At 40.7% G+C, this 13,070-nt stretch overlaps 1 protein-coding gene across 2 annotated transcripts in view; it reads left to right on the top strand.

Moving 5' to 3' along the window:
- The window catches only part of CMSS1 (cms1 ribosomal small subunit homolog), a 361,626-nt gene extending 349,326 nt beyond the window's left edge, over positions 1-12,300 (top strand). For both annotated transcript variants that reach the window (XM_023623926.2, XM_005602075.4), the window contains exons 6-10: positions 1,292-1,394; positions 4,356-4,416; positions 5,117-5,204; positions 10,461-10,549; positions 12,000-12,300. In XM_023623926.2, coding sequence (XP_023479694.1) covers positions 1,292-1,394; positions 4,356-4,416; positions 5,117-5,204; positions 10,461-10,549; positions 12,000-12,083 — 425 coding nt within the window. In that variant the 3' untranslated portion in view covers positions 12,084-12,300. The remainder of the gene's footprint in view (positions 1-1,291; positions 1,395-4,355; positions 4,417-5,116; positions 5,205-10,460; positions 10,550-11,999) is intronic.
- Positions 12,301-13,070: the final 770 nt, after the last annotated feature.

The raw sequence follows: 13,070 nt of genomic DNA, 5'->3' as shown, positions 1-13,070 counted from the left end.
ATTTTAAATGAAGGTTTCTTTAGGTCCATCTTGATAGCAATTTTTACTTTCTTCTTGTTTTGCTCTGGCTTTGAGAATTGGGTTTTGGTCTCGTTTTTGTTTTATAACACATTAGAAATATTAGTCTAGGAATCTAGAGAATAATCAGTGTTCTGACTACTAGATGAGTGTCCCCTCCTAACTTGTTGTTTGCCATGGGACCAGTCACTCAGTACCCCTCTGGGACTTGACTTTGTCATCTGAGAGATAAGGAAGTAGAACTATGTGATCTGTTCCAGCTGTGAGATTCTGAAATTCTGGTCACATGTTCAGAACTCAGACCATGGCTACTGCGTGGTCAGTCTAACTTGATCTTTTTAAATATGTGTTGTGTGTATCCAGTAGCAACTAGATTACTTGTATTGTAGTTATTTGTTTGTGGCCAACAATGAAATAGTTTAGATGAAGATTCAACATTCTTCTTTCAAACTAAGCAATTCTGAGGACACCTAACTTGAGTGCTTAAACTTTTCTCAGCCTCAAATTCAGTAAATTTAAATGTAAGTGACAACAGAATCAACCGCACTGGATTATGAGAGCTAATAAAGAGAATGTATGTAAAGTGCTTAGCACAATGTCAATATCTAATAAGTGTTTGCTATTCTTTAAATGTCATTTCCATTTTATATCTTATGTTGATGTCCCTTTAAAATTTAACATTATTAAATCAGAATTCTTTTCCTATTTAGTCAACATTGCCTTCAAGCATCTAACATAAATTAAAATATTGAAAATGTATTCTTCCAAAACTAGTCACATATAGCTACTTGATGTATTATATGTTTTGTTTTGTAAGTTAGTGATATTCTGTTTTAATCTAATATCTAGAATTACCAGAGAATAGAATCTAAACAGTGCCCGTTATATTTTATTTTCTTTAAACACTAACAAAGAAGTAATTGGAGGGGCTGGCCCCATGGCCAAGTGGTTAGGTTCACACGCTTTCCTTCGGCAGCCCAGGGTTTCACTGGTTCGGATCCTGGGCATGAACATGGCATCACTCATCAGGCCATGCTGAGGCGGCATCCCACATGTGACAACTAGAAGGACCCACAACTAAAATATGCAACTATGTACTGGGGGGATTTGGGAAGAAAAAAGCAGAAAGAAAGAAGAATAAAAAAAAGATAGGCAATAGTTGTTAGCTCAGGTGCCAATCTTTAAAAAAAAACAGAAGTAATTGGAGAATGCTTGAGTTTGAAGGCCCTATTTTGCTATATTTAGAGTGATTTTTTTATGGTCTTTCTTTCAGTCTGTCCTAAGTGGGTAAAACTTCGGAAGAACCACAGTGAGAAGAAGTCGGTCGTGATGCTGATCATCTGCGGCTCTGCCAGCCGAGCCCTAGAGCTCATTAGGTTGGAAGCTTCACCTATTCCATTTTGTAAATGTTTTCTGAGTGACTGATATGTGTCAAGCTGAAATGTTCTATATGCTGGAGATGGAGCAATGGACAAAACAGACAGAATCCCCTCCCGCATAGAACTTACTTTCCAGTGAGGAAGACAGACAATAAACAAATAAATATACGTTATAATGTCAGGTAGTGGTAAGTTATGTAAGAAAAAATAAAGCCTGGCAAAGGGATAGAAGTGGCTAGGGGCTACTTTTTAAAGGGTGATCACAGAAAGCTTCTCTAAGGAGATGACATTGAAGCAGAGACTTGAACAAAGTGAAGGTGAAAGAAAAGCAGATACCTGGAAGAAGAGCCTTCTAGGCAGGGGGGTAGTAAGCCAGGAGGCCCTGTGATGGGATGCCCTGGAGGATTTGAGCAGGGGAGTCACATGATCTGAAGGCTCACTTTGGCTGCTGTGTGGAGCACACGCACTGTAGAGAGCAAGGGTGAAAGCGGGGAAACCACGCGAGCAATGACCACTTGGTAGAAAAGGTCTGCTTGAAAATAATAACAGCACAACTAGAAGGACCTGCAACTAAGATATGCAACTATGTACAGGGGAGATTTGGGGAGATAAAGCCGGAAAAAAACAAGAGAAGCATAACAAGAAAAGATAGAGCACCAAGGAGTAAACTTACCAAAACCCATGTGAAGAAAATATTACACAAGGGACGCAGATCTCCAGCAAGCAAAGGCACACGCCGTGTTTCTGGATAGGAAGACTCAATGTCATGAAGATGTCTCTTCCACCTCGGATAATGTACAGATTTCACAGATTCCCAATGAAACGCCAATAGAATTGGTTTTTAAACTAGATAAACTAGTTCTAAGTTCATGTGAGAAAATACAGAAGAAAAAATAGCCAGGGAAATTCTAAAAAAGAATCCTAATGAGAGCATCCTATGCCTATGGTATATCAGATTCCAAAAACAAAAACACATTATGAAGTCTCAATAAGTAACACAGTATGGGACGGGCACACGCATGACAGACAGATCAGACCAGTGGGACAGAACTGAAAGTTCAGACACAGACCTACACACGTATGACGATGGAGCACATGGCGAAGGTGACCAGTCAGTAGGGAACGATGGATTACTTAATAAATGCTGTTGGAACAACTGGGTAGCCATCTGGAAAATAAAGTTGGATCCATATCTCACTTCTTATACCAGGGTAAATTCCGAATGGACCAAAACTTTACGTGTAAAAATTATGTTTTAAAGATAATTTGTCAGTGCTTTCCTAAGTGCTTTCACATACCTTTTCACTTGCTGTAGTTTTATAGAACAAACGCAAAGACTTCCACTGGGTCAGAGAAACACTCAGCTTTCAGAGAAGAGCCATTGGAGGAAAATGGGATTTTCTGGGACACGGCCTCTCCGGGGGGCCACACCCTGTGCCAGAGACAAACAAAGGAGAAACCAAGTCCTGAGACAAAGGAACTGCATCAGCCAGACGGAGTTGCAGATACAGGCACTCAGCAGTTAGTCCTGTCTGTTTTCTACGTGAACTGATCTGATCATGAATTTAGAAAAGTAGTGGTTAAGCTTTGTTACAAGTCTTTCAAACCCTCCTTTTCCCGCTAGGCACACACATTCAATTGTATCACACACTGTCCCAGTCAAACAAAAGTGTTCCTTTCAGCTATTTCTGCTCTAAACATAATTGATCTTCAAGACTCCGACTGCTTCTGAGCAGCTGTACTTGCTGGTTCTGAAATCACCAGGAGTTCACATGGACTTTTCCGTGATTTAAAAACTGCCGCCACAGAGCTCATTTCAGATTCAAACACTAATGGCAAGAGGTTGGCCTGGAGGCGGCTTCTTCAGAACACTTTGTCCAGCTGACTTGAGCTTTGCTGTACACGAATGCCTTTCTGAGGAGCGTAAAGCACTGTGTATTCGCACTTCGTTTACCAATTCTCAGTGCTTTTCTGTGTCCCCAGCAATGCTATGATCCATGTCAGGGTTAAGTGATTTGCAAAAGGTGATTTTTGTGCACGCACAATGAGCTCTATTCACGAAGAATAATGTTGAATACTTCTAACTTTGTAAGAGTGTCTGTTCTCTTGAGAACCATGTGTTGTGTTAAATATGTCCCCCAAGTTGTCTTCCTAGTAAACCCTGCCATGGAGAAAGCTTGCGTGCAAGTAAAGCAGAGCAAGCGCAACAGAGCTTGTGTAACATGGTTCGCTGCTTTGCAAACTTATATATTCCTACTGGTCAATAATATTTTTCAAAATAAGTAATGATATATAAAGGAAAGTAATATTCCTGAGCAGTATTTCCATGTTCATTCTGTCTCCAAACATCAACTGAAAGATTGTTATTTTATACCTATTTGTATCCAAAGCATTTCCACATATAAAATTTTACAGAAAAGCTCGCTCTGCAAAGTAGATAAAAATGAGGAGCTGCTCTGACTGAAGGCCCCGCCCCCGCCTGTCAGCTCCTCCCCACCCACCGCAGCAGCCACAGATGGACCTTTGCAGATGCCCTCGGGCTCTCACAGAGCACAGGCTGATATCACTGCTCCCAGATATTCCTCACAACCAAATTCTGTATGAGATCTGTACTGCGGAGTCTGAAGATGAATTCTCCGCTGGGAACCTGAAATACAGAAATCCCGTGTTACAAGTGAAGGGCAGATCTGTATGTTTCAATAATCAAGGAAACCTGAGTACAGTTAACCTGGTATATGAGAGCAAGAAGCCAACCCAGCTGTGTGCCTGATTGAAGGCCACCCCACTTTCATTCCAGAGATGAACCAACCTGAAAACCTCAGAAGTGTTTCGCATATATGTATATATGCACATAAATGCGCATATTCTTTTGAATAAATCAAGACATAATACTTAAGTAGTCAACATGGCTTGGAATGAATGAGTTTTCTTATGCATTAATCTATTCCTTTTCATTAGGTCGATGACAGCATTCAGAGGAGACAGTAAAGTTATCAAGTTATTTGCAAAACACATAAAGGTAAGCCAAGGCCTGAGGTGCCTGGTGGGATGTAAGTGATCCTTGAGGGCCGCTCCAAGACCTCAGCTTTCCCCTCAACCTCTTCTCCTTATCTCCTTAGCAAGCGTTTTCTCTGGTACCTCCTTACATAACATAACTTCGCAACCATCTGGTTTTCTTTCCTTCCCTGCCTCTGCATACTCACCTGCCCCCACAACAGTCACTACTCCTCCATGCTCCCTGATTCCTCTACAGAAGCTCAGATTTCACCCCTGGATTCCTTGAAGATTTACCAGTTTTCTAGGGAGATGCTCTTCTTTTTTTTTTCCCTGAGTAAGACCAGTCCTGAGCTAACATCAGCCGCCAGTCCTCCTTTTGCTGAAGAAGATTGGCCCTGAGCTAACATCTGTGCCCATCTTCCTCTATTTTATATGTGGGACGCCTGCCACAGAATGGCTTGATAATCAGTGCCATGTCCGCACCCAGGATCTGAACTGGTGGGCCCTGGGCTGCCGAAGCAGAGCACGCAAACTTAACCACTGTGCCACCAGGCGTGCCCCATGCACTTTTATCTTGATGTCACCCTTCTTTGCCCTGGAAGTTGACCCTAAACAAGGGTAGCCCCATTTGCTTTTTCACTTTTTTAAATTTTGAGATAAAGTGCTCTAAACTGGCCTATGGTTGCACTTTTTAACGATTCTTCTCTTCCATCTTGGAATAGGTCCAGGAGCAGGTAAAGATGCTGGAAAAGCGTGTCGTGCACTTGGGTGTCGGAACTCCAGGGAGGATTAAAGAACTCATTAAACAAGGTAGGGAAAGAGGCAGTGACCCTCCCCGTCAGAGCTGGGAGTTTGCTCTTCCTCCAGGCAAGCTTGGGAAGCCAGCTGTGTGATGGTGTGAAGCCAGACCTCTGTGTTCATTCAGGAGTTGGAAACTCAGCCTTTAGTCTCTAAAGCCAGCGGCAGGTATAGTGCAATAGGGAATGGGAAGGACTGTGGCAAACTGCAGTACGTGTGCCGACCCAAATACATTCAAATTCCAATTACTCTAAGCCGGTTGGTGGACTCACAGTTCATCCCACTCATTTGCAACCTCTGAAGTTTGTAGAGATGGCTGTGTTGAATATTTCCCTCTCAGTTGATTGAGTCTTGGTTTCCCCAAGACTCCCACTCCAGTTAAGGGCTGATATATAAAACATGTTGAAACAAAAATGCAGCTTCTGTAGACAAAATACAGGTATTTTAGAATATTTCTCTTGAATACATTTCTCTTTTAGTGCTTTACCCAGAAAGTATTCCAGACAACGTGTGCTGGTGGATTTTTATAGTGTGTTGACTTTCTCAAAGCCAATAGCCTAAAAGCCTGCTAACCTGCTAGTGATCTTATTACCTGTTCTACCTGCCAGACAGACCAAAGATTTCTTGCATTATTCATTTCCAAATTAGTTATTTAATATAGTAATTGAACTTTGTTTTCTAACTGTCTGGAACTATTCCTGGATTTTTTATGCATGTAAAAGTAATGCGTTCATCAATATAGTAACTCACTGTAGAGATGACAAATGCCATCTGGCAGATGACTGCTAAAAATACTGATGTTTCTCTCCAGATCAAAACTATCCAGGGTTAAATGAACCCACTGTATACAGAGTGCTGTATGATTACAAGGAAGGGACAAACTTGGTGGGCCCAGACGAGGAAGGGAAACAAATATTTTTTGAGTTCCTGCTTGTACATAGTGCTATGTTAGATACCCTTACATGTCTCCTTTAGTACTCACAGCATCCTCCTTTAGTACTCACAGCGTCCTCCTTTAGTACTCACTGCATCCTCTTTCATACTCACTGCATCCTTGCAGGCTAGCATTCTCATTTCTTGTGAGAGAAAACTGAAGCTCGACGGGTTAAGTAGCCCTCCTGAGATCCCTCACTGTTGGCCTTGCTGGTTCCATAGCCTTTCCCCTCAGGGAGCTCCTGATCCAGTTAATGAGATAAATGTACATAGAATGAGATTGAAGCCAAGAGGCAGTAAAAGCCAGGGGCCAAATGTGCTCTTCTAAGTCCTGTAGGAGTTGAAACAAGGGAGAGATTGGTGTGGTGGCTAAATCTGCAGAGAAGGTTTTCAGAGGAAAGGGTCTTTCACTGGTCTTGAAGTATGGGGAGGATTAAAACAGACAGGATTAAAATAGATGTGAGAACAGTATTCAGGAATGGGGGAAGGACTGAATCAGAAGAAGTCAGGCAGAAACGAGTGATGAATTAGAGCGGATGATAAGGAGGCAATGCAGCGTGGAGAGGAAGAGCCCCTGTGATGGACTCAGACCTCCGGGGGTTCCAATCCCTGCTCCAGCAATTTACCAGCCCTGTGACCTTGGCAAGTTACCTAACCTTTCTCAAGCTGCTTCTTTATCTGAATCACAGAGATAGTAATAGTACCACCCTCAAAAGGATTGTTATAAAGACAAAATGCCCATAAAGAGCTCAGCACAATAAGTGGCATGCCTGAAGAACACAGTAAGTGTTAGTGTGTTTATTAAGGAGATCACCTTTCTTGGTTAGAGGCTCCGTAGGCTGTAGTAGCCTATGATTCCACTGGAAAGGAGTCAGATTGCAGAGGGAGGACCTTGAACAGTAAGCTAAGGGGTTTGGATTTTTGTCTTCTGGACGTTGGAGGGCGTTGAGGACATAGGAGAGCACCAGATGAGACGTGCTTGTGGTCCATCTATGAGACACAGAGCTGGGAGAGATTAGCTGGGCAGCGTGAGGCCAGGGTGGGACCCTGCCTCTCCCACTGCTCTTAGCCCAAGATTCACCTCTCCCCTGCTGGAATCCAGATGGCTTTTTGTGTGTCACCAGGCCCCCCCATGCAAGAGGGCCACTCTTGTCCATATTTGAAAGAGAGAGAGAAAACCAGGCTGTACAGATTGTTGAAATTAGATTTCTACAAAGTTGTAAGAACTAAACATGAAAGTTTATTTCATTTAAGGAGTAAAAAAAATCATTTAAGGAGCCGTTGATTTTTTATAATACTAATGAAAATAACTTTCCTTCTGATTCTGATTGGATAAATGGTTTAATACTCATTAACCACAAGTGTTAGACTACATACAAAGTGTTTAAAGAGCACGCTAAAAACTGAAAATCTAACAAAGCGAGACAAATGGCATATAACTTATTTTATGTAGTTGTTTATGACCTAAGATGTTTATATATGATATACTAAGGAGAATTTCCAGATGTTGAAAGATATACCATGACATTGGGATCTGTACAATTATAGACAGTATAGTATTGCTTTAATCTAATAATGAAGGGGATTTTCTGACTATAAGAGCCTTTGAAAAATGCAAAAAGGTAACAGAAAAGAAAATGACACTTTAGAGATAATCTCTTGTTAGTTGATACTAAATATATTCTCTTTCAATAGTTTATTTTTATAAGGAGCCCATACTGTATTTCATAACTTTATAACCTATCTTTTCCACTTTATATATCTCATGAAGACTTTCCTTATCATAAAATAGTTTTAATTTTTCAGTTTTTAACAGCTATATAATATTCTATTATAAATTTATATGGGCTTTTTTCTATTTTATTGAGATATAATTGACATGTAAAATTGTATTAGTTCAAGGTATATAACATAATGATATGATACATGTATATATTGCAAAATTATTACTGTAATAAGTTTAGTTAACATCCATCAACACACATACTTACAATTGTTTTTTCTTTTTCTTCTTTTTTTTTTTAAAGATTTTATTTTTTTTCCTTTTTCTGCCAAAGCCCCCTGGTACATAGTTGTGTATTTTTAGTTGTGGGTCCTTCTAGTTGTGGCATGTGGGATGCCACCTCAGCATGACTTGACGAGCGGTGCCATGTCCACACCCAGGATTCGAACCAGTGAAACCCTGGCCCGCCAAAGCAGAGAGCACGAACTTAACCGCTCAGCCATGGGGCCGGCCCCTACAATTTTTTTTATCATCATGAGAACTTTTAAGATCTACTCTTAGCAACTTTCAAATATACAATATAGTATTATTAACTATAGTCACCATACTGTACATTACATCCCAAGAACTTATTTATCTTATAAGTTTTCACCTTTTGAATACCTTCACCCATTCCCTAACCCCTGCCCCGACCTCTGGTAACCACCTATCTATTCTCTATACTTATCATGAGTTCAGTTTTTTTCAGATTCCACATATAAGTGAAATCATATTTGTCTTTGTCTGACTTATTTCACTTAGCATTAATGCCCTCAAGGTCCATCCATGTTTTTGCAAATAGCAGGATTTCCTTCTTTTTTATGGCTAAATAACATTCCATTATGTATATACGTTACATATATATATATAATGGAATATGTATATTATACACACACACACACACCACATTTTCTTTATCCATTCATCTGTCGTTGGGCACTTAGGTTGTTTCTGTGCTTGCGTATTATAAATGATGCTACAGTGAATATGAACGAGCAGATATCTTTTTGAGACAGTGATTTCGTTTCCTTTGGATAAATACCCAGAAGTGGAATTACTGGATCATATGCTAGTTCTATTTTTAATTTTTTGAGAAGCCTCCATACTGTTTTCCATAGTGGCTGCACCAATCTACATTCCCACCAACGGTGTTCAAGGGTTCCCTTTTCTCTACATCCTCACCAACATGTATTATCTCTTGTCTTTTTGATAATAGCTATTCCAACAGGTGTGAGGTGATATCTCTCTGTGGTTTTGATTTTCGTTTCCATGATGATTAGCGATGTTGAGCACTTTTCCATGTACCTGTTGGCCATGTGTTCTTTAGAAAAATGTCTGTTCAATTCTTCTGTCCATTCTTTAATCAGATTGTTTATGTTTTTTTGCTATTGAGTTGTATGAGTTCTTTATACATTTTGGATATTAACCCTAAGTTATATTATTTCTTAGCAATTCTATTACGGTAGGATATTTGGGTTGTTTCTAATTCTTTACTATTATAAATAATACTGCACTGATCATCTTTGCAAGTAACTGTGTTTAAGTTTCTGATGTTTCATTGGGATACATCATAGAAGGAGAATTATTTTATCAAACAGTAAGCCTTTTAAAGCTCCTGTTATATAATGCCCAGAGTCTGCACCTGTTTGCTCTCCCACTAGCAGTAAGTTGTTTTTAAGAGAAGACTATCAATCCATTGTCTCTCTCAATTTATCATTTTTAATTTTGCAGAGAGTTTTAATAAGAGGCATTGTGATTATAAGAAGCATGAAAAAGTCTTTGGGGCAGAGAGGAAAATATTGACATAACCACAGAGAAAAGTTGAGGGCAAATGCTGCAGGACAGAGGAAGGCTTCCCTTATGTTTCCGTATGTAACGTGCCAGCGTGGGTGGTGGGAAGAACGTGGGGAGGGGATGAACTAACTGTGCCCGATGCTGACACCTCTGAGGAATAGACAGTCCCTCAGGCCCCCTCCAGCCCCGCCCTCTGAAATTGTCTTTAGATAGACCGTCAGAAGACAGCGGGAATGGGGTCCTTCATGGTCTACCTCTCTCCTCAGAGCGTCACAGACTTTGAGTAGAGCCCATCCATCTTAACTTCCTTGTCTGCCTAAAATTAACCCCCCAGCCCTGTCCTCATCCTTCTGCCACTCACCTCCTCAGAGCCATGCAGACCCTATTGGACTCAACTCCCCTGCAGGGCCACTACCACAGCCCACAGGCACATCTCACCGAATCCCTGTCCAGAAGGAGACTTGGCCCTCTGGACCTTCGTGAAATGGAGGCTTGGGACTGCTGCTGTGGCAGCACCCAAGCATCTGACAGCTTTGCAAGAGCAGCTGCTCTGCTCGCCTCAGAGCCAGCAGTCAGGCTGAGGAGGGCAAGTCTCGGGGAGCTCCATTTGTTTCCCATGAGGCCAGGGCAGCGTTCCTGTGCTGGGATTAGTTTCCTGGGGAGAAGGGTGGAGTGAGGGGACAGCAGTGAGGCAGGAAACAGCCAGGAGAATAAAAAATTATTTTAATAAGCTTATGTCGTGAGGTCTTTACTGTAGCAACTCTCTCTGCTTCTTTCAGGTGGCCTCAATTTGAACCCCTTGAAGTTTCTGGTTTTTGACTGGAACTGGAGAGATCAGAAGCTGAGGAGAATGATGGACATTCCCGAGGTACCGTGTAATCAGCAGTTGCCTTTAATCTTTTTTTTTTTCAGTTTGAACTTGAGTTCAAACACAGTAATAAAGTCTTTGACATGGGAGCCAGCACATTCTGGCCTTTGAAATGATTCCTATCTTTTAACTCTGAGGTAACTACAATTATAGAGACCATCTCACGCCTCACGCAAAACCGTATCCTGTATCTTTTCCATGTGTTTCGTAGGAATCAGCTTTGTTTCTTCATGCACTGTTCAGTGGCTCTGCCCTACTAGGGACCACAGTTTTACCTTTAGGTGTACCTTTAGGAAGCAGGAAGATCTGAGGACTTGGCACATTTCCTTGGGTCTTTAGAGACTCCATCATCTTTGCCTTTCATCCTTAAAAGTGCACTTGGATGTGGGGGCCACAAATTTGCCTCATTGCCCACATCTCCACATCCCCCAAAACCCACTTATTTAATTTAGAAGGCTATTCTGGTTTTTGGGGGTGGGAACATTTTTTGAGGTACCAGTGGATCAAAACTGATTGAAAGCGTTTGTGGGCACGGCATTAGCTCATTATATACGTATGAAAATAATTCATTATCATCATAACGTGAAACACTGATTTGCCACCCACCATGTTATCATGGGGCTAATTTTTCAATCTAGCCTGATGTTAGAGAGAAAAGGGGTTGTGCAGAAATAAATATGGCTGCCAGTCACCAGTCAGGAGTGAACCAGGCAGTAACTGGGGAAGAGGCTTGAAATTACTCCTCCAAACATGCAGAGTGAATTAGTTTACCACATAAAACTATATTCCGAGAATGACCAAACCTGATTATAATTGATCAGTGAGTTATATCAGACATTGGTTCAGGTTAAAAGAAATTTTCTCAGTTCCCTGCACACACACACACACACACACACACACACACAGCCTGTCCCCTGAACTGGTTTTATAAAACAGGTTTAGCCAATTTGATGTCAGGCATGTCAGAAGATATTTGATGATTTCAGTTATAATGTTAAATCTGAGTAATCCAGCACTCATTTTCTAATTATAATAATAAGGAGAAATAGTTGCAAAAGAAACCCTTGTCACCCATGTTTATTTTTATTACATTGATGTCATTATTAGCAGTTATCCTATATCAAAAAATTATATAATATTATATAGTAGTGTATAATCTGGGCACACTTTGGGTATCTTGAAACATCTCTTTATGAGATTTGGTATGAAATTTTATTTTGAATGGCTACAGACAAAAGGATACTTTAACAAAATTGACGTTTTGTCTATTACCTCTTCCTTTATGTATGTAAAAATTTCAATCCTGAATAAAATGCAGGTTAGGATTTTTGCCCTCCTTAATTCTGGCCATAACAGTTGCATAAATACCAAGGAGTCCAGATGGTTGAATTTATTCACCAAAACCATCTTTTCTTGATCTTAACCTCTTTTTTTCTTTTCTCTCATTTAGATAAGAAAGGAGGTTTTTGAACTTGTGGAAATGGGAGTCCTCAGTCTGTGCAAGTCAGGATCTTTGAAGCTGGGCCTTTTCTGAGTCTGGGTCCTAATGAAAATTCCAGTTTTTGTGATGGGATTTGCATCTCATTTAATGGCTCTGGCACATTGCAAGCACTCAGAAAATGCCAGCTATTGTTTTCTTATGTTAACTGCATCACCAGGTGGATCACCGGAATGTATGATGGGGATTCTTTGACCAAAATGGATCTGCCCTTTGCCAACTCCCTTGGATAATAAAGTATCACTAGCTTGCATGATTGTGTTGAGCAGACTGAATTTTTCTCTCACCGACTGGCCTCTGGTGTGACTATGCAAGAGCAGGGAAAGAGCAGCTGGGCACCCTTCAACAAGTCCCTTCCCTCTCTGAGCCTCAGTCTCCTGCGCTGCGAAATGGGAATGACATCTCACACGATTTTTGAGGATTCCGTGAGATGGTACATATGGAACTGATCTGTAAACTGAAGCCTGGTTCCAGCATGAGGATGACAAGTGGTAGAAAGAGCTGCAAGTGTGTGTGGCACTTTGCAAACATATGAAAGACAGTGATATAACTACACTGTCTGACTCATATTTTAATTTTTATTTTGAAATAATTTCAGACTTACAGAAAAGTTGCAAAAATACTACAGAGAATTCCCATATCCGCTTGCTCCAGCTTCTCTCTGTGCTAACATCTTGTATAGCTGTAGCACAGTTGTCAAACCTAAGAACTGAATATTGGTACAATACAAAGACAATTAACTAAGCTACAGACTATGCGGATCTCACCAGTTTTTCTACGGATGTCCTTTTTCTGTGCCCGCATCCCACATTGCATGTCGTTGTCACGTCTCCTTAGTTTCCTGGGGTCAGTCACAGCTCCTCAGTCTTTCCTTCTCTTTTGTGACCTTGACACTTTTTTCCTATTTATTTATTCAGTTATGTATTTATTTATTATAATTTTTTATTGAGGTCATAATAGTTTATAACATTGTGAAATTTCACTTGTACTTTACTACTTTTCCATCACCATATATATGTGCCC

This window comes from Equus caballus, chromosome 19, assembly GCF_041296265.1.
Source record: "Equus caballus isolate H_3958 breed thoroughbred chromosome 19, TB-T2T, whole genome shotgun sequence".
Lineage (NCBI taxonomy): Eukaryota > Metazoa > Chordata > Mammalia > Perissodactyla > Equidae > Equus > Equus caballus.
This window is presented reverse-complemented; position numbering and strand designations above follow the sequence as displayed.